Below are 26,312 nucleotides of genomic sequence, written 5' to 3' on the forward strand. Positions count from 1 at the left end.
TTTTCGAATCATCGAAAAATTGAATAAAGTTTGCTTTGCTTGTTCAAATTCGACAATTCGGAGGGAAAAAACATCAAACACTGTCAACAATTTTACCTTAGGGCCACGTTATATTCGTAGGAAATAACTACGATTGTAATGGAACAAAGTACCTTTACGGCTCAGTGCATCATGTAATAATATATCGATTGTTTAGAGGAACAAGGACGTATCTCCAACATGGAGTGCCTAGAAGTAAAGGGCAGTATCTCAAATTTATCTTTTTTTTTTTTTATTTTGATGAATTACAATTCAGACTGAGCATTTCTTATAGAATATGTACTTGATATCAATGGAAATTGTCTAATTCTTTTAAATTACATACTATAGTAGTATTTTAGCAGAATTAGACCATTTCAATTGATATAATGTATAAATTCTATAAGAAAATCTCACTCGTAGTTGTAATTTATTAAAATAAAAAAAATGATAAGTTTGAGATACGGCTTTTTACTTCTAAGCACTCCATGTTGGAGATAGTCCTTGTTCCTCTAAACAGTCGATATGCTATAAAGGTCTGCAACTGGCAGCGTCAAACCCCTATATACGCTTCCTCCCAATCGTATAACATTTTTGCTACTATTTCGCCATTTCTACATTCTGTCTTATTTATCTTATTTCTTTGAAACAGCTACCAACATCATCAATAAAGTTTATAGCTAAAAGATATGTAGTATATATTTGTTTTATTAAATCTCTATTTACAGGGCGAGACAAACCATCGCAGCAATGGTCGAATGACACTGATGATGACTCGACATATGCAGGTATGAAGGCGTCCTTTTATGTAGAATTTCCAACTTAGGTAAAGGCAATGACCTATGAAGTGTAACATACTTTGTCTCATTGCTGTAAAACATATCAACCTGCATCGGTCAACTATATTTGATGAAAATGTACATTCAATTCTAGTACTATTGACAAAAAAATTGCTGATCTGACACGTTTTGATGTATACTGTGTTATCTACAGATTCTACACCGAAACGGGAAAGTGTCAGATCTACGCTAGCAAACAGTTGCAGTGTAAACAAGGCAACAACAAAAGGTAAATACATTTTCAATGTTAAACACAATACAGTTAACATACATGTATGTATTCTTGGGTATCCTTCTTACTTTGAATCGACAGAGAGCTAAGGCGTAAAGAGTAATGTAAAAAGGAGACACATTTGAACTTATCCCTTACTTTTACCAGTTGGATTTAGATGACAATGATTTGGGATTAGCTGGAAAAAATTATGAGATTTTGAAGAAAGGAAGAAGATATAACGTTTCCTATTTTGCCTCCTCAAAACTTTCAAAATTCAAAACGGCCGCCACGGCCACTTTTTTTTTCATTAAAAGTTCAGAGGGCCTGTATCGCTCATCTGGATGGATTTGACCATACGTTAAAATAATGTTCATGTTCAATTTGATTATTAGCTTTACTTGTTGATGTCGAACAATGCTATATATCGTAGGGATCGCAACTGTTTCAAAGAAATGATCAGGAAACTAAGTCCGGACTCCCTAAAATTGTGTTTGGATGCTAAAAGATTCCTGTTCCAATATTAAGACAGCATGATTGTGTTCATCTTTTCATTCCAACATTGCCTTAAATGGTATGAGGTCAGAAGCAGCCCCTGCATAAATTTGTACAATTTTTAAATATATATGATATCCATGACCTGGTGGTAGAGAAGAAATTGCTTAAAGCAGTATGACCAAACTATCCCTTTTTCGTTCCGATTCCTTCACTCCCCCCCCCCCCCCCCCCCCCCCCTCCTCCCCTCTTCCCCAACAACGAACTGGTGGTTAACCACTTCATCTGAACGATTTCGAATCTCCACCACCTAAGTATGCTTCATGCTAAATATGGCTTATTGTCATCACTTAATTTCAGAAAAGATGTCTTTAAGGCCATATGCTCCCCTTCCTTTTGTTTGCCTTTAATCCTGAGGCGTACCTAAAAAACGGGATTGTGTTTATGTATTGCCCAGTTATTGTGCTATAGATGGTTACAAGGTAGGAATAGTATAGTTATTGAAATATATAACCCAGAAAACTAAGTCTTGGAATGGAAAACCAAGGTCCTATGTGTTACATTATGATTGTGTTTATCTTTGGTTGCCTAGCAATGCTTCAGATCCCACAACTTAAAACGAGCAGAATTGTTTTTCATACATTTCCTCTATTTCAATTGTCATCTATTTCAATTTCTACCCATCTTGCACTCAATCAAACTACCAAACTTAATCTGTTTCATTTGCCAATGAATTTGACCAAAATAACACTGATCAGTGCGTATGAATACGTTTACAAATTTTGTAAGGGGAGATAACTCTTGCAATTTATAATGTATTCTTGTATTTAATGAAAGACCAGATATGCTAAATACTTCTATTTTTACAAAATAATGTTTTTTTTTAATCCTTAAATGGAGGACTATTTTTGACAAGACATGCAAAATCCGGAACTCCTCGGGCTTTTCCCGTTTGGACTTGCACAAGCTTCAAGACATTTAATATAGACCGACTTTTTTATTTGAAAAAAAAGACAATCGCAATAAGAGTATTGAAACTTGATTTGGTCGATTTCATGGGGTCATGCTCTTGAGACAAATTTGATGAACTGCGAGTCGACCAAATCAAGATTCAATTCTTAAATGTGAACACTGCAGAAACCGACAAATACAATATTTATATGTGTGGGTGGTCGTGGGTTGGTTGATGTGTGGGTGTATTAATAATATATATATATCAGCTTCTTTAGGTGTTGATATTTATTATCAAAACTAAGTTCTTCATTTAAGTTTCCTGTTGGTTCTGTCAAAGTACGATGACCTTGAAAAATACGCTTTGTCTATTCAATATTGTTTCAAGAACATAATTTACCAAAAAGTATGTAGGAATTTCTCATTTCATTTCAACAAATTTTATTGTATAATTAAGTCGTAAGGATTAGACAACAGGCAAGCCTCTATAAGTCTTTTCCTGCATGTATGAATGGTCTAAGGCAATCTTATTTTTTTCTGTTTGCAGTGGCCGATGGCGACTTTTTTTCATCTGAAGACGATAATAAGGGAAGAAAATCTGACAGGAACAGAAAACGGAAAGCGTCCGGAGAAGAAAATACGAGAAAGTCATTCGGGGGACATGCAAACAAACAAAACGACTGTTATCCTGGTTTGTTGAGATTTAATGTACTTTAAATCCGTGTAATGGCGGTTTCTATTGACATTGATTTTTAAAGTCATAATTTCTATAAGTTTCAAGTTTCCGGAAAAGACACAGATGTTTCTTATCTTGCATCAATTTATTCTGATACATACCTTTTTAGGTGATGGTAAAAACGTTGCCGGTTTATATTACGCACTTTCCAGATTGCCTATGAGGCTTAGGAATGTTTACGTTTTTCTCCCCAAGGAATCACGGAACTGAATGATATCCTATAGACGATAATATTAATATTTACCACTGTCCTACTTAAATGAAGTTTTCAACACTGGTCTACTAGCCCTTATTCTAGGAAATGTCATCTTGCCAATCTGTAAATAGAATATATAAAAATTCTACCAATTTGAACTCTCTTTTTTTATATGGGGACCACCTTCTCGTATTAAATGCAGCACCAAAAATTTACCTAAATTTACAAAAAAATCACTATTACTATCACTATTAATTAACTATCTCTGACAAAAATAGGCTAGAATTTTTTTCTGTATAGTTTACATCTACATGTATCGCCCAGTCTACACATCAAAACTTTGGAAACTTCTCTCACCTGAATATCCCGATGCATTTACCTTCCTAATAAATCAATCTTCTGTCCAAGCAGGGAAAACTAACAATCTATTTTTGGTTGTGCTCCGTGGTTATTAAGAGAACACATTTTTGAATTTCCATTTTCTGGGACTGAATAGGACCATAGCGTATGATGTCCAAATAGGAAGTTGCTGACTGCAAGTCCAGGGCTGGTAGGCCGAATATGCAGATGCCTTCCTATTACATCTGCCCAAACGGGGAAAACCCATAATTTGTTTTTAATTTGGTTCTGTGGTCCCTTGAGATGAGATATAGTCCTACCTCACTAAAGAGAAACCAAAATCTGGTTAGATTTTACTGACAACGGGCTGGGCAGCCTTCCAGCATTGGAAAATGTATGTACTAAACAGGTGTAGCAATTATGAGTTTTATAGACCCAGATATTTTTCGAGCATGGAATAGAACACAAGACCTTCTCAGAAAGGCAAACCTCAAGCAATGGCCAAATATGATTCTGTAGATGGGTCCAACATAAGTCGCGTTTTTGACATAAATGTATATGGCTGATAGCAGCTGTAATATATATAGTATACCTTTCCCAGATCTTTAGGAATAAGTTAAAAAGGAAGAAATGTTTCAGAGAATGCCACGCAGATACACTACTAGTTGTACTGATATATATTGACGTAAGCTTAATTGATATTTGTCAATGATTCTATTTATGTAACAGATGGCTCTGATGACGTCTGTGAAAAAGAGTCCGTTGAAAAGTTTACGCCAAGACAGGAAAGTTCCACACCTCTACCCTACAAAAGTAACACAAGTGCCGTATGTGGAGGCGCGATGCGGGGTAATTATAAACGTTCTTCATGTTCAAGTATAAATATGAATAGATTTTGGTAGATCAGAACCAGTATCGGATATAATCATGGAGTGACGACACCTTCATCACACAACCAGGGTAGTATATGAACACTAACGTGTTGAATGGAAGACATTGTGATTAAATCGAACACTGAAGCAGTACAAAGTGTACAAGTCGATTAGAATATTTTGTTGTGTTGCCGATATCTTGATCAGGAACTGTGGATTATTTCTGGTCTGATTCTGTTAATATCTTGTCGCCTTCATGTTTTCTTGTTTCTCTGATATTTTAGAAACAAATGACGACGATTCTCCATCTGAAGACGAGAATAAGAAAAAGAAACGAGCTAGAGGGAAGAAGGGACATGGAAAAAAAACTGTAGGACAACCAAAAAGGAGACGTGCAGACGAGCAACGAAAGAAGAGCACAGGTCTGTGAATTTTACATTTTTTTTATACAATACACAAACGATGAGAGATCACTTTCTTCTAACAGAATGAACTTCAGACATTTCACAAATCTGTTTAAAGTTTGTACATTAATACTTCATGTGATGGTCTGCAAATATTGCACCTCTGGTATATCTTGAAAACTAATGTACACAAACTTTTTCAAAAACTCGAAAGGACAACATTGCAGTGGCTGTACACGCACTCATATTAGGAGAAAAAATGGAAACAGTATTATTGGTATTAATGTATTAATGCTTGAATTTAAAAAAATGAAATAGATAGATACAAATATAAATTATTTTTCCAGCAGAATATTTTTCATAGACTGAGGAATTGGCATTGAGTCAGAATAGATAATGCCTATTTGTATTTCCGTCTTTTGCAAAATGTATTGAAATGGTTGAAGTTGTGGAAGTATAGACAAACATGTATTGTCCGCTGAAAAATTATGATTTGTGATAAATTTGCTCTGAACATATATCATCATAATGTTTGTACAGAAGCAGATGATGACTTGTCTTCATCTGAAGACGACATTAAGAACAAGAAACGAGACAGTGCAAGACAACCACCTCTTGGACGCACAGACGAGAAACGGAATTACAACACAGGTCTGTTCATATCAGGAAACAATCACCATTTAATTTTTTTTTTTTGAAACATCCCCTGTGTATAGAAAGTTGAGCCATGGATAAAATCTCTGGCAGCCACTGATTGGCCAGTATGTTATGAAGTGACAAAATACATGTGTAGCCTGATAGGTTACTGTCCATAAGAAATGTTGATATAGATTTCGTAAGTCTGATTGAATTTTTTCCCAAATGTTCAGGTCAGAATATTTAACAGATAAACATTTCAGAATTTAGAGAATTTTACTGCGAAATTTAACCATTTTCAAAATGGCAACCTTTGACAAAATTGGAGCTGAAGGACCCAACTTTGTTTTTTGATAACGTGTTATATGAGACCCATAACTCTCGTTATAAACCATATTAGCCATATTGAATTTAAGAATTTTAACGACATACTCCAAAACGTTAACACTAAAGTCTATGGAAAAACAAGCGGTTGGTTGGTCCCTATTCGGCTATGTTTAAACGATACTCTAACGATGTATTTCGATAGAATGAGCATCAAAATTTTGCAGTTATTTTTTTCTACTTGATGCCCACGAGCCCAGATGAAGTTCAGTAGAAGGGGAAAAGGGTTATTCATTTCTTTTAACAAATGCATTTTCCTATCCCCTAAACAATTTTATATTGAATGCAAAACGTGCGGAGGCTTGATATGTTCCGGCTGTTATTTTAGTGCGAAACTTTAGGAACACTATCCTGTCGTATTGCATGACAGTCAAAATGTGAATAAGGCTGTTACTGCCATATTTGATCTAAATACTTTCAATGGTGGTCAAACGTGATTTGGCAGATAACCTTGTTAGTAACGTTAGATGATGGAAATAAATGACGTGTTTGTTTACCAGTTAATATCTAGGATAGCTGCAAAGTGACGTTATTTATATTTTCTAGGTGACCACGCATCAAGGGATTCGTCATCCTCAGAGGAAAAGGTATGGATCAAAGGATTTGAAAACGTGCTAACAAAAATGATTTTTTAAATCGATTCAGCATTTTATTGGGACAAAATCAAAGTCACATCGACCTAGAAATACTACGGGAAGCTGTATTTTTTGCTTAAACTTCACCTAACAAGAACCACAGTTATGTCCGCTACAGACACATTATTTACAAACATGGGTTAGTTGCAATAGAGAAATATATTATTCTTGTAAATGCAGCGTGTTTCTCGCTTAACTGAAATGCAAGAGAATTTGTCTATGGTCTACTAGGAAATAAAGATACCAGCCTTGTCTGCCACTACATGAAAATATGTCAATATATCTCACTGGGAATAGCCCAGAGCGAATATTTAATGAGATATACTTAGGTAAGTTTCATGTTATAAGGGACCAACCAACCAATTGTTTTCCTATAGACTTTAGTGTTAACGTTTTGGAGTATTTCATTCACATTCTTGAATTCAATATCACAATTATGGTTTATAACAAAAGTTTAGGGTCTGATATAACACCTAATCAAAAAAAAAAGTTGGGTCCTTATGCTCAAATTTTCTCCAGGGTAGCCATTTTGAAAATGGGTGAATTTCGCAGTAAAAATTCTCCAAAATCTTAAAGGTTTACCTGTTAATTATTATGACCTGAACTTTTGGGAAAAAAATCATTCGGACTTACGAAATTTATATCAACATTTCTTATTGATAATTACCTATCAGGCTACATATCTATTTTCTTACTTCATAACATACTGGCCAATCAGTAGCTGCCAGACATTTTATCCTTGGCTCAACTTTCTATACACAGGGGCTGTTTTAAAAATATAGTTTTTCAATTGGTTGGTTGTTCCCTCTAAATGCAAACTGTTAGGTTCCAGAAGTTAAGAAACTGCTGCCGTGGGGGGAATTTGCTGCATCCCTTGAAGAAAGCTTCAAGGGTACGACTTGTCCGCAAGTCATTTTATAACATTATCAGATCATTAACAAACTTGCTTGTATGACATTTAACATCCTGACACCAACTTTCCTGTTATTTCCTCTTTACATCGAAATGATTATACTATGACTTGATTAGATAACTGTTATTTGTTTGATGTGTCATTGGGGAAAAATCAAGCAAGCAGATAAAATTAATACAATAAGACTCTTGAATTGTACCCTGAATGATGTTTGTTAAGGTCTCGGCGTGTACTGTTTATTACTTCACTTTGAAGAACAATCTGGTGTTTATAGAAACATACAAATGCTTGTTTGAATAAAACACATTCTTATATCTTTGTTTACAGAAATACTTTTTCAATGATGAATCCGCTTTACAATTTGAGGCGTACCACGGAGGTATCCATTTTCTTCCTACCTTTGCGAAGGCACATGTAGATAAAGTCAAGCCACTACATGTTGCGGCATCGTTAGGACTTAAACGGAACGTTTCCTACATAATGGAGGCAGGTTGGGACTTGGATGAAAAAGATCAAAGTGGTCAAACGCCAATACAGATGGCTGAAAATCAAGTGCTGTCGGGATATATGCAAAGATATAAATTTCCACAGGAAAGCGAGACATTTGATTTTCAACCTCAAGGTATGTATATGTTTTTCCATATTTCCCCTAACGTCTCCCTCGACACTTTTCCAATTTTGCAACTGCAAGGTATGGATATATTTTACACTCCTTAAAGTCTCCTCGACACTGTCTGTTTCTATTGAACGTTAAAAGAATATTTCATTTCAAGAAGCCCATCGTTTGACTGTTCGATTAAATGACTCATACACGTGATTTTTGAACCACATTGCCTAAATGTCTTCAATGTGCTAATAAGCCTTTGTCGTTCATATTTTCGTTTCATTCTATCAGCGGATACTCATCTTTTGTCTTGATGTGTTTTATTGCATGGTGTTAATGTATGTTGAATGTTTCTGTCAAGTGGTAATTTGTTTTCATTTTCGTAGAAACTAGAATTGCGCCCTAATTTTCTCATTCTGAAATTCAGACCTTACACTTCTAGCATATGAACGTATAGGAAATACATCATGTTGTATTTTGTGCCTCTGGAATATAACATTTAAGATAATTCATGTGTTTCTTTGTGTGTGTGTGTGGGGGGGAGGGGGGGGGGATATAAACAATTCAGTAGGTGTAAAAGGACGTTACTATAATGTGTCTAGTATATAGTATAATCAGAATGTTGCTTCTGGCTTAATATCCCAATTGAACGTACAAAACTGCTTTCTCTGGTATTATTTTTTAGACCCCAATGAGCAATCGGATTAACAAGAGTTATTATGGTATGCTTGTAATTTCTTGGAAATTGTTTTAGATTTGTATAAGAATTTCTCTCAATTCTTAGGTGATAATACACATTACCAAGATGGAGTGTTGCCCATCTTCATGGAGAAGGTTGATTTATCCACGAGAATGGTCTTCTTACCTTCGTTTCAGGTACATTCATATGTATATTTTCGCTGTATGTTTGCTATAAGTCTATAATATATGTTATATAAGTTTTCCCGATATAAATGATTATAGTTAATTTTTCCTTGTTTTCATGGTAAATACTCAAATGTGATTGGTCGAAAAATTCTTTTCATTCTTCTATGAAAGAAATTCCGAGAATGGCGCGAAAAATGTGACGTCACAATACGACAATTGACGTTGCGTATTGATTTGAGAAAAAGAATCCCAGTAAAACCAGTAAAATTGTACACAAAACATGTTTCAAATTGGAAAATCATTTTCAAAAATTAATTATCAGCGTTGATGTCAATTTTTTTTTAGTTTCATCGGGGTATGGAACAAATTTTGTTTGCAAACTTCTGTAAGAATCCGCTACGCGGATTCATACAGTTTGCAAACAAAATTTGTTTCATACCCCGATGAAACTAAAAACATGACATCAATGCTTAAATGTACAAGTTATAAAGATATATATATTAGGCTTTACAGCGTTGAATTATAATTTATGTATCCTTCATAGTTCCGGATGACTTTACAAAGGGGGCAACATCAGCAACTGTTGTTTACATTACCCTACACCACCACCTACACGACTGTCTGTCTACAACAGGCGTTTGGAGTGTTATGGGTGCTTGGCCAATATGGGAAAGACGTGTTTGAATGTTTGAATCACATATGTCTATCAGACTGGAGTATTCAATCATTCCGTGACGTCAGTACAGGAAAACTTGATGTAACAGCCTGGTTGAGAAACAACGAGCGACAACAGCAACACAGCCAACGGCAGCAGCAACACACGGGTAAAGCTCCGTTTCTGTTTCTATCCTTGCATATTCGTTTTAAATTCAAGTTTTTCTAATACTCAACCTGTAACTGTATTATATTTTACTTTGAAATACAATAGATGATTGTATTTCAAAGTAAAATGTCGTGCTTTGAAAGGAACCTGTCCTTGTGATGTCACGACTACAGGTGTATGTCCCCGGCATATAGATAAGATATAGTTCTGGAAATAAACACAAAAATCAATTAAATTTTAACACTTAATTGATATATTCAACAATTGAGGATATTCACTTTTTATACACCACAGCTACATCAACTGCAGCAAGTTACACTGATTAGTCTTTTTTTCACTGCGGTTAGCACAAATTTTCACGACGTCAAAAATACAACTTGATATATATAGTGATATTAGACAACGACGTCATGCAGTGTCGACGTCCCGAACATTGTTCTCCATTTAACTACACCAATGGGAATTAAAAGAGAATTACTATCTAATTCCTTTCTGTTTTGCTTGGTAAGGTTTATATATTGAAAATGGAGGACAGATTGAAACTTTTGTTGGTATTATTCTATCGTTACAGAAATTCGCGCTCCAGACGACTGGATTCAGAAAATAGTGACACAGCAAATTGAAAGTTTCATATCAGAGCTAAAGAGAGGAATTGAACTTCTTGATGATGGCTGGACACCAATGCATTACGCTATTTTGACACGTCAACATAACTTGATTAAAATTCTCCTTGATAATGACAGGGGCAATTTGGAAACTAGAACCAGAACATTACTACCACGTTTCATTCTAGAGAAACTAAAACATCGGTGTCGTTTTGAGTATGATTACGTGTACAGACATACCGAAGGTTTCACTCCTCTCCTGCTTTCAACATTTCTCGGAGATAAGGAAGCAATAGACATTATCGGAAAACGGATCACAGAAAGCCTTGGCATGGGAGATTGCTTGACGTTGGCATATGGTGATGACACTGAGAAAAATTTGCTGAACATTCTGTGTCGTTTAGGAGAACGTCATGTTCAAAATAAGTTCAACTTGAAAGTTAAACTTCATTCTGTCTACGAAAAACATTCCCCAAACCGACGAGTCTTGATCGGTTCATCAGATAATATCTATCGTAGAATTGAAGAAGATTTCAATCCTGTAAGACTTGTTCTAGACAACGAAAACATCGTCCGAGAGACTCTTGAACCAACATCAAAAAATGTTTCAACCGACGAAACAATCTTCCTCAACAAATTGATATGTCTTCACGCAGATGAGCTCTGGAGAAGAAACAGTAATCTCAATGCAATTGTCCCGGGAATGCCAAATGACGATAGTGACAATGACGACGTCATGGTGGTCTTACATTGCAGTCACAAAGGCTTCATCCATACAGGTGAACTGCCCTTCAAGTCATGCCTTAACAGTGATGGAAAATGTGTCCGTGTGCTTGTAATACAGGGATTTTTCAGACTAGGGCCGTTCAGTAGCAATACCCAGTCAGTCGCCTCAAGACCAGAGGCTGTTAAGATACAAGTTGGCTATAAGGTGAAATACATGAACGATGATATGATGGCTACTCTAGGTGTGATGGTTGAGGATGATGGTGGAGATATCGGAATACTGACATGTGCTCATACATTTATTGGTAAAGACATGGAAAAGCCCGGATTTTCGCGCAAGATCGATGAGTTATATGACGGTACACGTCCATACACAGTTGAAGTTTTTTTACGAAAGCCTGAACTTTTGGTGTCACGTCACCAGGATACGGACATGGATGTCGAGGAAGCAAGGTAACATTGGAAAGATCTTAACTACATTGTACTTTAATAATGTATATAATTAGATAATTTTCATCTTACGATTTTGTACATTAAATTCTATTTAGGAATTTCGAATTATTTTTCATCGAGCGGAGGTATCTTAATATATCTTATATAACTTAATATACATACCATAACAATGATACAACTGATATTTCACGTGACAAAATACATGTGTTATTATTTCTGTTCACAACTTTGATTAGTTAACCTCTGGCCTTTGGCAAGGGTTTATTTTTACTACTCTCGATTATTCTATTTCTCCTCTGTTATTCAAAGTATTAACATCTCCACGTTTTGTAGATTTGCCAAAGCTTGAATTCAATATGACAATTATGGTTTATAACAAAAGTTTAGGGTCTGATATAACACCAGATCAAAAAAAAAGTTGGGTCCTTCAGCTCAAATTTTCTCCAAGGTAGCCATTTTGAAAATGGGTGAATTTCGCAGTAAAAATTCTCAAAAATCTTAAATATTTACCTATTAATTGTTATTACCTGAGCTTTGGGGGGAAAAAACAATCGGACTTACGAAATTAATATCAACATTTCTTATTGATAGTTACCTATCGCGCTACATATCTATTTTCTCGCTTCATAACATACTGGCCAATCAGTGGCCGCCAGACATTTTATCCTTGGCTCAACTTTCTATACACATGGGCTCGCTTCATAACATACTGGCCAATCAGTGGCCGCCAGACATTTTATCCTTGGCTCAACTTTCTATACACACGGGCTGTTTCAAAAATCTATTTGTTCAATTGGTTGGTTGTTCCCTTATAGATTGTTTTCCAATGTATGTTTATGAGTATTAAATAAGTTTATATCCTTTTCTTCTCGCATAAATATCGGATGTTGTGAACCCCCAGTTTGCTGAAAATGTCTATACTTACAGATGACAGAAGATAACTGCAGCTTAAGTAAAAGTCAGACGACACAATCCGTGCTGGTAGTAATGCAAACAACATCAAAATCAAGCTAACACTAGCAAAACAGTGCAGCCATTATACTCGTGGCAAAGAACAAAGCATTATATATTTCACGCGTATTGACTTCCCTTTATCTTTATCCAGTAAGGACTGGATCGACTGCTTTCAGTATCATGTGACCTGAAATGCGTTGACCTGCTTATGTTGATGTCATTATAAGCTGTACCCTTATTGATTCATTGCGTCAACAAATAGGGATTGAACGATGTTTTTATTGCGTTTACGGTGGTATGAATTTTCTATACATTTTCTATATAAACTATATCTGTATCCCATTGTAGCGCTAGATATTGAAAATTTCTGTATCCCATTTCGTTCATACCACCGTTAACGCAATAATAAAGCATCGTCCATCGTCCAATGCGTATATTTAATCAAACAATTCGTTTGAATACCGTACGAAGAAACTAAAAGTCGAAATATGTTCCGACGTTGGTAACTACGACAGTCGTTGTTGATAAGATAATATAGTTTAAGTGAATCTACGTAAACATACCAGTATTATTTACAAAATCAAAAGAAACAACTCAACATTTTAGTTTGATACATTTCACGTTTTCAATTCATTAATGTATTCACAATCCACGATTTATTAGTGGCGTGGTCGATTGTTCTATAGAAAGTGTGCGCTTCAACCATTTGTTGTTAGCTTACCTCGTGGAGAAGTTTAATATTTACTCATTTTCGCAATCTTCAGTTGAGATTTTAAAAAATTCACTTAACATCAGTTTTTTGTACAAAATCGGGTAACAGGAGAAAATCCTCAAATTGCGTGGATCAGTCCTTTGAAAACTGACGTTGCGGTAACGTCACAAGGAGACGACGTCATGATTATGTTACCGATTCCGGCGCTTATTAATCCGCTGAGCCTTTTTTCCGCTGCTTTACGCTAAGTTTAACACAGTCAGGGTTTACTAAGCTCAAGAAAGGATAGGTGTTAATATAGTGGTATAACACATGTGCCTTCGATATTTATGCCATGGTATTGTGTCTTGGTATATCAGACAAGTTAATGTGGTCAGGAGATATCAATATTCAAATCTAGAATTAAGTCTTGTTTTAAAGTTAACCTTAATCCTTACCCAAGTAATAAAATAATTCAAAAGACATACGGGTTCAGTGGCAACTGAACAACTTCCTTGGAATAGTAATTATCGCAATTACAACCTTTTATCTGTTTCTGTTGGGTCCACATGCTTGACCTCTAGCATTACTAACAAGTTCAGGCGGAGACCGGTTTCATCAACGTTACTTAACTTAAGGAAAGTAATTCACCAAAAATGTTCACAGAAAGGCTTAACAAAAGTCAAGGAAAGTTCCTTAACTAAGATTTCCCCTGAATCCAATAATCCTTTCCTATGAGCAATTTTATATTCTACGGTTCATATAATTATTAATTCATGTTTTTAATTATAAATGTTGTTCATTTGTTTATTGAAGTGTTCCGAGAGATTTCGATTCTGATTGTGAAATGGAGGACGCAGAATTAGAAAGAAGGTATGGAAACTTTAAGGTATATACCCGGCTAAATATACATTAATGTTTTCAAAATTCAGAATTATGCAAAACCATATTCGTAAAGTAAGTATTTATTTAGATAGAATTACGAGTAAATCTTTGCCAATCATTCTAACTAATAGGTTAATTAATAATCATTCTAACTAAATATGGTAAATAAAAACACATCTTTCAATTGTGGTAAGAGCGGTCTTTTGTTTTATAGAAGTTGTGGGTATATCAGAAGACTGATTTTCAAAGCAAGCCAAGATACAGATGTGGCTGTCGACTTGGCGCTGATTATGTTTGACAAAGATACCATCGCATGCAATGAGATGCTTCATTTCTCAGGATGTAGGGACGTGAAGAGATTACAGCTTAAAGCTGTTGACCCAAGTAAGCTTTGATATATTGTTCTAATATTCAATCTGTTGAATGACAATTTTCGTTTCATACTATGGCCGCACGGTAGCTCTGTCAAGATATAGGAAACATTACTTTTTTTGTATCTAGCTCGAAGAGATTACTGGTTCCGAGTACGTTACCATGTGAAGCTGATTTAGACTGAACTGATACCAATGATTTTTACGCATTATAAAAAAAAACTTAGTCTGGTGTCTTGAAATTATCTTTAGGCCCAAATTATGTGAATATATGCCACGGCACAGTAAATAAAACTAAATATTACGCGGCAAGAGAAAAGTTTGCAAGAAAAATACACGTACAGATAGGATTATATTTTGTTATAGCCTCTCAGCATTGTTGGGGATCTTCGTCCTCATGAAAGTGTCCATTCCATCTGACCTATGTTAATTTCATGGTTGGGTAAGAAAAATCACAGTTCCCATTGTATAGAATAAAAGCTGTCTCTAGAAGTTTTCTGCTGGTACATAACCAGGCGCACAAACCTTAAAATCCATACCGAAGCATAGTTTTCGGATATTGCACTGGTGCAAATTCATTCCTTTGACGCGACCCTCTTTATATTAAAGTTTCGTCCAAAGTCAAATGGACATTTGAAGGAAAAGATGAATGTTCATTTAAATTGTGATACCATCGTCACAGCAATCTGTTGATTTAACCCAATGAAAAATTATCAATGCCACAATGACAAAACAATTGTAATAGTTACATAGAAATTAAACGTATTCCATCCAAAAAGACGATGGACTTTTCACTGATAAAATATTCTTAATCATTTCAGCGCATCTAATGTTCAATTCACATGAGCCGTCACTGATAATTAAACACTCTTTATTGTATCTATTCAAATTCCGCAGATGCAAGATAATTATCGTTTATTAAGTGTGAATTATTTCATTGAAAAGTTAAAACAAAGTTCGACCTGAGTGCTGTGCCAGATGTAATTACCAACCATAGGCGTTTTCGACTTCAGCGATGTATTTGATCGTGATGATATACAAAATGATGTTTAATGTTTAATTACCGACGCTTTACGTTCGTTGGTTTGATGTAAAATCATTTATATCATTTTATCCAGCACTGTTTTGGTCATAATTATCTTTTTTTGTTGATTGGGTCATCAAGAATGTATTAAGTGTAATTATGACATTTGTTTTAAAAATCAATTATTTCTTTTTCAAGATTTCCAAAGAACAAATCTGAAGTTTACAAGTGGGAAGATTTTTAAGCAAGAGGAGAAAAAGGTTGAACTTGGATATAAAGCGATAAAATGCGGACTAATGACTGGATTGACCGTTGGAACCTTGGCTTTTAACAGCACACGTTGTCGGGCGCAAGTTAAAGTCACTGATAATTCATGTTCAGTGCTGATGAATGGAAATAGTTGTATCCTCAAAGGTCAACTAGTCGTTGATAGAACAACAGATAATCCATTTTTTATTGACGGTGATTCAGGATCGGCTGTATTTGTGCAAAATGACAATTCTCTTGAGTGTCTTGGGATAGCTATTGGTGGGATAAAGTCCTCTCAACAGACCCTTGTCACACCTATTGGAGATGTGCTTCGTGAGCTAAAAGAACAAAATGAAGAAGCAAGTCGACCGAAAGAGTACAAACTGAAATCATTCGATTGAATCACGAACATGTTGTAGTTCTTCTTCACTGAGTTCGTCAGTAGTATTTGAATGCTTTTTTTACCATGTTATTCGCTTCTGAAACTTATTGGAACATCTCTTTCAAGATATATGCAGATGTATAAATGTACATTCCAGGAGAAGCAGTGTATTACTAATGCTTTCCATGGCCAAGTCTAGGATTAGAATTTATCAAAGGTATCGTGATAACGAAAACAGGGTGAACATAACAGATTCTAACAATGATTAGAATTTATACTTCACCGTCCAGAAACAGAAGGGGCGGATTGTACACTTATGTATTTATATACAGTCAAACTTTGATGTTTCGAAGTTCAAGGGACTAACAGAAAAACTTCGAAACAACGGGACTTCGAATTATTCATGGTTGACAATAGATTGATGTTTTCTTGATAATGACCATATCTGTTAACGTTACATGTCCTCAGTGTCTTCGAGTTGATCGTCGCCTGTCAGGCTCACATCGAAAAGTTTAGTTAATTTATACCTCAAACACAACAAAATAAAAATTATTTTCATTAATTATATCTAAGCATTTCATTAATTAAACAAAATTTGTATCGGTTACAAAACACTTATATCGCGTTTAACAGATAAAGCAAAAGAAGTACAATGCACACTTACGTAAGTCGTTAGGCTTTTCTGCTAAAGACACGTGCGTTTACGTTATGTGCATATAAAATACGGAATGCCGATCGGTTGGAGAATGCATGATTGAATGACAATTAATCGATTTACTTGGATATTTATGTATAAGTTTGAAACGTGACACTTTGAATATGAGTGAAGCCATCGCTAATTGTTTGTGTTTAAAATTGGTCCGGTTGTTTTACAGTTCCATAAAATTTACTCACCGACCGCTGATTTCAATGGCGGCGGAGATTATCAGAGGCGACTACCGAAATGTTTTACCGGAGTGATTAAATGTCATGGCTTCTAAATACACCTTTTATCTATCAATTTGGTCTGATTATTAATTAACCCCATGACCGGGAGTGACAACACACGCTATCCTTATCCCTTTTGTCAGTCAGGGCATTTGTGGGAGAGGTGTGAAATCTTGCCGCAGGGGTCACGCCAAACACCTGTCCAGTGGTCAGTAAAGGTAAATTTTTTGTTCGAATCATGAGATGTCAATTACCTATAATATCATAGCTAACGGGTCATGAAAAAAGTTCGATACATCGAAAACTTCGATTTATAAAAATTCGAATCATACATAGTTTCGTTAGTAGTATTATATAGTGAGAAAATTCGGCACCAAGCAAAAAGTTCGATACAGCGAGAAATTCGAATCAACGAAGTTCGAATCATCGATGTTTGACTGTATATGAATACATTATAAACACATCTTTTCTCATTGGTGATCAAAACTTGCCACCACGACTGAGATAATAAAAAGGGTTAGGGCAAAGAAACGGCAGGTAAAAGTAAGGCAGGTTAAACGTACTATGCTTATAAAATATTAACAGAGAAAGACGCTCGGCAACTTAGTTTGAAATTAGTAATCATAATGCGATTAAGATCTGTAAAACATCAAGAAAACAATTCCATAATTATCGTATCTTTCGTTTTATGTCATATTTTGTGAAAAAATACTTTGATTTATGTTAATTACAACCATATTTTGTCAAATCAGTTGTTTAACAATTACACGTTTTCTCCTAAAAATCACCATTGAAATATTATTTTTGGCATTAGTCAGAAGGAAATCTTCAACGAATCAGCAGTAAAAACGTGTCATAGATTTATTTGGACTTTTTTGTAAAACGTCAATAGAAATCATGATCTTCAATGATATGGTAGAAACTTATATTGAACAGATTAAGAACGGCACCCGAAAATTCTGTACTTTGAATTTATATCGAAGCAAGCGTTTGAAGATGGTAGATCAGTAATAGTTATAAATCATTAAAAGGAAAACAACAGTCAATAATGCAGTATAGCCAGTTATTTTCATGAAAATTGTATTTTTGCTATATCGCGAGGCATTGTCGTGGTTGCGAAAATATTATCCATGAAAAAAATAATAAAAAAATAAATACTTTCCACAAAATAAATGTGTGTAATGTGGAGGAAAATGTTATACGGTAGTTTAATTTCAACAAGAATTTGAATAAAAACCTGATTGATGTGTTTATTTTCTTCAATTCCAATGTATCCATTTCTATCGCATCTGTATTTTGTATACATATGATAACACGAGTAGATTTTAAATATCAACTGAAAACAAATCATAAGGATTTATGAATTCATTGATGAAAGTAAGGGCTGTTTTAGAAAGAGGGGTACAATGTACAATCTTTTATTGTGAGAATTTTATAATCATTATTATTATTATTATTCATTTTTTTGCAAGTGCAGGTGAAATGGAAGAAAAATAATGCACGTTTTATTTTGTTGAAGACCTTTTTCATTATCTACTATTGTATCGTTTTGTTGAAAATAGAAAATCAAGGTGCTTGCTACAAATGGCATAAAGCCACACTGCTTGTAGTGTTTGAAGAGAGAAATTGTGTTTATTTGTATTCATGTTTCTGTGTTTTTCTCTTTAAATATACTTTGAGCAAAATATTATGTTGAGGCGGTAAAATGTGTAACATTTCAATTGATATTTGTTTTTCTCAAAGAACGTGTGTTGAACAAAATGAATTGATGATACAATGTAAGCACTATTTTCATTAGTTTTAAATTTTCTCTACAAAACACGATTCAATGAAAGAAAATACAAAATCATTCTGTCAATATTTTTATGCAAAGACGTCTAATTAACGTCTGATTAAAAGAAATAATTTTATTTTAAGTGTGTCTTATTTGGTGATAGGGCAAAGTTTAACCTTAAAAAACCTATAAAAAAACTTACAAAGATTACACAATTTTCTGAAAAACTGGTCTATGTAAGTGTCATTCTCAGTAAAGGTAAAACTTTCTGTAATGCTCCCCCGATGAGTTATAGTCTGAAGACATTTTGATAATAAAACACACGAAGGAAATGATAGGCACACACTCCTTGCAATAGAAAACTGTATATCATATATAATTTTAAGTAATATAGTCATAACTCTCAGCGCTGAATTTGTTAATATATTTTTTCTGACAATATGCATATTGCAGAGTGTGGCACATGAGCTACTCTGATAAATTAACTCGCCCCAAACCATATAATTATTTTATATATGGAATGTTAAAAAAAAAAAAAAAAAAAAACAGACGTAAGAAACGTGTGTATTCGTGGGGAAACAGAAACATAATATAAACAATTAGTGAGTTATCAACAAACATACAAATGCACTTTGTGTCCATTCAAGGACATCTGGTCTATCATTAGTCCCAATGAAGGTTTGGTTGTATTGTAAAACGTCCCAACAATAACTAATACTATTTTAAGACGGGCTCCCCTTTGTGCGAGATGCATTTCCATGGTGAGTGTTTGTTTTTGGAGCCTAGGATGCAGTAAACTGATATCCAATCTGTAGTGCTACCTCGCTGAAACCCAGTTTCCCAATGAAGAATTTTCTTTTCTAATTTATTTATTTTTTTTATTTTAATTTTTTTTTTTTGTGAGTGTGATTTGGTGACCAAACATAAGCCATAAAATGTATAAGTTTGGAGTTCAAATACATCGTATACGCATATTTGCTACCTGTAGAGACCAATTACCGGATAAATTTATGTTTTTGTCTGTTTTTTTACCCGCAATTATCAAAAGTATCTTGTTAGTATGTAAGGACATTTCATTCTTATCAAATGCTGTTGACTTAATTAAGGATATCTGTGTCTATTTTGATATATTTTTATCAATTTTTTAGTGCTCTTTTTTCGATAGAAGTATTTTATAATTGATGAATTGACTATGATTATCATTATACAAAAGACGTATTAGCACAATGGAATAAAGTTGTATGACAGTAAATCAAAATGACCAGTTGTTTATGTTAATATGTCATTGTTCGCTTTAGATGCCAAATAAGAAATCAAGAATGTGATACTATCTTTCTAATATTGTTATTGTTACAGTTATGTGTTGTTTATACTTTTATATGGGGTTATAACTATGTTTAGCTTTATTCTGCTATCATAGACCATGCACCTTTTTGATTTTGTAATATAAATAATAGTCTGCATGCTTATTATGTTATCATTACATATTGATTTTAAGGTAATTAATCGTCTTTCTTAGCCAAAAGTATGTGAAGCTTGCACCGCTACTCTGAAAAGAATGTTTTGAAATCGCAGCCATGAACGGCTTGATACCCGGACATTGTCATATTGAGAAATTGTCTATTGGATGTTACTAATACCTGGATATATTACACATATTGAAGCTGACAATAAAAGAAAAAACAGACTTCAGATTGGATTTTTAAATATATATATATATAAATTACGAAGTTTGAAAAAATTGTTTTTGAGACATTCCCCTATGATAACAGAACGTTTCAGCTCATCGCTTCAACGGGAGTTCAGACATTTCAGTTTGTGCTCTGCTCGGAGACATGTAAACGCATGATGCATTTTCTTAATGACCGTCGACTGCTGATTAGTTGAGGTTTGTCCGAACAAGTCCTTCTAAACTACAAAAACAGATTTAAACCAAACTTGGCATGAAGTTCTACAAAAGAAGTAAAAATGTCTTATAATTCATGCATTATTATAATTGTTATGGCAGCCTAATTGAAAAGTGTCATCCATGCATTTATCATTACGATTTTATGCATGTGTATTATGCTGTTATATCTGTTATGTCCAACTAGAATAAACAAAGTCAATTTACAATGTTATCAGGAGTGTTAAATATTTGTTACCGAACTGTTGTACAATTGCAGTATTGGATGGTGTATATCATGTATATTTATAAATTGGAGCTGATTTTGGATCAGTTGGTGTCTTAATATTGTCATTCAAAAAATGTAATAACTGACTGGAATAAATGATTATACTCACCAATAGCCAACTCAGCTACAGACGCCCACGGGGGGTTTTAGTTATCCCTTGGGATACAACTCTAGTTTTTTTTATATAGTTTCGTACTTATATTAGGAAATAAATTCTTACACAAAAGAATCGTTGAAAGAAAGGTATCTAGAGTATGCCTAAAATCGCACATATGATCTTAACATCATAATAGGCCTTGTATCATATATGAATGCAAAATACCATGCCATAATTGCAGGTGAGACATTTATCACAAACTGAACATGCAATTTTCCAGGTAATTATAGTAATGTCATTCTTAAGAAAAGTCACTGTTAAAAACTCCTAACGTCGGTAGTATGTTCACCACTATAAGAAATACAAGAAAACAGAACAAAAAATTGCAATTACCATTCGAATATTCATAATTTATCACTAGCCCTCCACATCAAGGTTTAAAGTTCGAAACCCACGTGGGGCAGTTGACTGGTACTGACCGTAGACTGGTGGTTTTTCTCCAGGTACTTTGGCTTTCCTCCACCTCAAAAACCAGGGACGTCCTTAAATGATCCTAGCTGATAATAGGACGTTTAAAAAAATAAACATCATCATCATCATCATCATCATCATCACCATCATCATCATAATTCACAATCATCATCATCATCATCATCATCATCATCATCATGGTAATAATTGCAAGCATAGAAATATGTAATACCATGTGAACGTTATCGTGATTCGAATTACCCGAAATCTAATGTGCTGATCATTGTTGCATATAAATATAGTGTTAAAATATCTTATCAAAATTGTAAACGAATGGCAGCATGGAATTGTGAGGTCAGTGAGCGTGTCGAAGCGACCAATCATCAAGCCAGTGAGAATGAAGTTTCATTGCAGCAGACAAGATGATGTCCCCACCACAAGCACTCTGCTAGCAGAAAAGTTCAAATTCGGTATTTATCTAGTATTTTGGACCACCCCAAGGGTCCCAAATATTTAAGATAATTTGTGAGATCACGTACATGTCTTGGTTAACCCCTTAACTCCCAACTAGTCCAAACTACGCCAATAGCACGTCGGTGTAAGATAAATGGTCGTATCTCCCTTATTTGTTTACCGATTTAAATATTGAATATACCTAGTAAAACAGGAGAAAATCTCCAACAACATTTGTTCTTTGTAAAATTTCATTTGGCAAACTTTTTTGGTGCATTTCATGAGTTGAAAAAACAAGCCAACTTTTATTTCGACTATTTTGAATTGTTGACGTCGTGTTTCAGCCGGCGTAATCGTCATAGTGCGGATTCGATTTTGTAGCTCACATTACATAAAATATAGCGAGAAATAATGCCTGTAATTCACAGTAGTGGTAGTTAATACTCTCAATTTTATGTATATTCCATTATTTTACAGGAATCCTCCAAAATGTGATGTTTTTTGTCAATAAAGTACATGTGATGTATGGTTCAGTACCGTATGCAGCACAAATCGACAAATGTTAATGGTTTTTGCGTAAAAAATAATAATACATTATATATACAATTGAAGCCAAGAAAAAACTGATCAAAATGCACAATTCTATCATTCATTACGTACCAAATAAATAATGCAAGGTTTCCACAAATCCGCACAATATGAACGAAACACCGCAGTAACTTGACGTCGTACAAGAGCGAGTCGATCACACAAGCACCTGCGCGAATACGATCGACTTTTAGTTTCTGCTGTTTTCAAAACGCAATAAATGGTCTTGGTTTCATCAGAAAACATTACTTTTGTCGCAAGATAAATAAAGTGATAGCACATATTTTGATATGTGCAAATGAAAAAAAATAAAATAAAAATAAAGCCGATGACAGCAAAAGCTATTTATAATAATCGGGTATTTCCTAGTTGATCACTTTTGGTTTTTAAACGGTGGGGCAGACATGTGCCTGGTGCCGATTGATTTCGCGGTCCGATCTCACATATTACCGATACAAGTCGTCACCAAAACAATATGCAGTGCCACTGTCAACTCAACTAACAAACTGTGAAGTGACATTGGGCATTATGAAGAGTTGCAGACGTACAGTGTAAATGGACACAAACAGACAAACAATCGTGTTCAGATAGGCCTACATAATTATGTAGGTAAGGTAAGTACATTGTACATGTACATAAAGTGAAGTTCTGTGAAGACGAAAATACACAATGTACCAGCAATATCTCATATGTAAATTTTACAAATATATAAATATCCATTGTATGTACATGTATACATGAGTGTCTGGATGTAATGTTGTTTAAATTCCATTTATTGTGTTATGAGATAGGTCTTCATTTGTACAGATATAATTGGGCCCAAATGAAATATTTTAAAAATTATTCACTTTGAAAACAACGATTTAGTTCTTGTTATAATTAGTTTGTTTTTCTCTCTCTCTAATTTAGACATTTTACTTTACATCAGTACATTACATGCGTTTGTATGTAATCATACTGGTACAAATAGTAAAAAGTTCTTGTTGTGTTTGCCAAATGGTATGTATCAACTAAAATTGGATAAATTAGTTTTTATTTCATTTTACATTATGAAATAAATGGGAGATGAAAAAGTGAAACCTTTTAATGAATTTTAGTTTTGCAACAGTGGTATATATAATTAAGAAAAAAAATGTGTTGCATGGCATGGTTGTTGATAGAGGTGGTAGAGGATTACTGAATATTACCAAATAGCTGTTCTTGAGTTTAGCTGGTTGTGAATTCTACAATGTTCGGATCATGGTGTGCTAGTATAGGTTGGAGTCTGGAGTCTTAGATATTTATTCATGGTAGGGCTCATATCCCTACCCCAATATATTCAAAGTTTGTAGAGTGTTACTGTGCTTACTACAAATGGATGATGATCAACATGTGACCCCCCCCCCCCCCCCCCCCCCCCCCCCTTGCAATATATAGATGTACATGTACCAGTAAGTATTCTATGCCAGTAAAGGCTGGAAACATCGTTGAGAGAAAATAATTTGAATAAATCAAAGAGAGACAGATACTTGTGTTGGCAGATATAATGCAGGTTATATTAGCTAGTAATTATCAGTTTATGCTTCATTATGATTAATCTTCTAAGGATGCACACAAGACAGAAATAATAAGTAATTACAAGTTTTAGAAGTTCTTATTAGTGAGGAGGGGGCACTGAAGCAAGGTTATAAACATGTATTTTCCGAGTTTCCTCTGACCTTTACACCTAACATAAGACACTTTGATAGAGAGTTGTCCTTTATGAGACATATAATGATCTTACCATCAAAATGTAAAATGTAATATGGCAAGAAGAACCTTATTGGTGCGCTTATTTGGATTTTCAGAACATCGTTACATGTATGAGTATTTGAAACTCAGACTTGGTGATGGGATGGGCGAGTTTGTTTAAGTTTCTAAAAATTCATTTCAAGGCTTTATGAAATATTCCACATTAATAATCTGAAGTTATTTTTTTCTTGTATTTTTTAAACAGGACCATGGGAAATATGATTTTTTTTTGAGTGAAACAAGCAATCAATGATATGTGAATATGGTTTATTTTGTATTTCAGGTATTGCCCAATTACTTGTAAGGTCTGGAGCTGTCTAAATTTTGCTAGCAAACCTGGTGTACAAAATTTAATGAGAGCATTTGCTTATGGATGATTCTGCCTAATATATGACATCAAAGTAAGCTAATACATGTAGATGTATCTTAATTATAAATTCACTACAATTAAAATGTTCATTATCTTATAGATTCTGGGGATTTTTTGTTTTGTTTGAATTGATCATAATTATCTGCTTTCCTCTCTATATATGAGAGCTCATTTCCTATACTTCATTATTAACTGTTTAAGTTTCGTTTGAAATTTTGAAGTGAGTATTATATATTATCATGTTCTTTCGAATAAATCTGTTATGCCTTGCAAATAAAATATTTTATTAGTGTACATATCTGGAAGCTTATGTTATTGATTTTCTCCCATTTCAAACTTCAGGTACATCAGCTTTAGGACTTTATTTATATGGATATTTGTGGTGTGACCAGTACTAGAAGATAAATGCCATCCCCTGACACCAGAGACAGCAGATTTAGACATCTTTTCCCTGTAGCTACCCTCTTTCACTATTCTATGTCATTGATTAAAATAACATAACTTAATATGTGTGTTGTTGTTGTTTTTCAACTGCTACGAAGATAAATCATGCAATTGTGATTAAGTAAATTATTATTTTCAAAAACATGGCACATCAATTATCATTTATACCAAATATGGCTTGCCTGGCCAATCATAATAAAAACAGTTCAGAATTCTTTATAATCCATAATAAACATGTAACCAACCAAGTTCAAGTGTTTATTCCAATAAACTTGTTTGTCTGCCAAGATGGGAGCACATGCGCATGTTTCTCTAAGTAAAAATATCGCATTTTTACGTGTTTTCCATTCTGGTTGCCATGGTAACGTTTTAAATAATAAAAAAAGAAGTTTTGCCATAAAATCTGGATTTCAATATATATAACGACTGCTGTCTAAACAATTATACCTGTAATACAAAACCAAATTCTTACAATGAAGTCTACGCAGATAAAACAGAAATAAAAACTTTAACAAAAACAACTACTTTTAATTTCAGTCAGTAACCATGGCAACAACTGCAAATAAATAGAAAATATTACTTTTGTTTGTGTTTATCCTCCTTCCTCAAGAGTCTGATATATCATTAATTTTATAAATTAGCATTTAATGCAACCTCAGTGGCTTAAAATGTATAAACATAAGAAATAAGTAGCTTTTTTTTTAAACATGAATTTTGGCTACCATGGTAACGTCAATAATGCAAAAACACTACATTTATTACTAAATTTGAAAAGGTTATATTCTCAAGTTTCTAAATATAAATGGGTTGTTTACCAAAAATGCAAAAGGGTGAAAAATCATGATGAACCAAAATGTCGGATTTTTTTCAGTTCCATTAAAAATTCCTGCGAGTTTAAGGGGTTAAGGGAAATATCTGGGAAAATGAGCACTTACATTTAGGTGTTGTTCTTGATTTGGAACAGAGTTTGGTATGAGGCAA

The 26,312-nt window shown here is 34.2% G+C and overlaps 2 protein-coding genes across 2 annotated transcripts; both read left to right on the top strand.

Annotated features, from left to right (window-relative positions):
* The first annotated feature begins 219 nt into the window (after positions 1–219).
* LOC117318735 lies at positions 220–11,711 on the top strand. The gene is made up of 12 exons (XM_033873689.1): positions 220–244; positions 747–806; positions 1,012–1,086; positions 3,062–3,205; positions 4,515–4,634; positions 4,942–5,079; positions 5,602–5,712; positions 6,628–6,668; positions 7,957–8,251; positions 9,018–9,109; positions 9,645–9,924; positions 10,495–11,711. Exons 1-12 carry the CDS (start codon positions 220–222, stop codon positions 11,709–11,711), a joined length of 2,598 nt encoding a protein of 865 aa, XP_033729580.1.
* Positions 11,712–14,171: 2,460 nt separating this feature from the next.
* Positions 14,172–16,639, top strand: LOC117318738. Its single transcript, XM_033873690.1, has 3 exons — positions 14,172–14,225; positions 14,452–14,621; positions 15,831–16,639. The coding sequence occupies exons 1-3, from the start codon at positions 14,200–14,202 to the stop codon at positions 16,280–16,282; spliced, it is 648 nt and encodes a 215-aa protein (XP_033729581.1). The 5' UTR covers positions 14,172–14,199; the 3' UTR covers positions 16,283–16,639.
* The last annotated feature ends 9,673 nt before the right edge of the window (positions 16,640–26,312 follow it).

Source organism: Pecten maximus, unplaced genomic scaffold (genome assembly GCF_902652985.1).
Source record: "Pecten maximus unplaced genomic scaffold, xPecMax1.1, whole genome shotgun sequence".
NCBI lineage: Eukaryota > Metazoa > Mollusca > Bivalvia > Pectinida > Pectinidae > Pecten > Pecten maximus.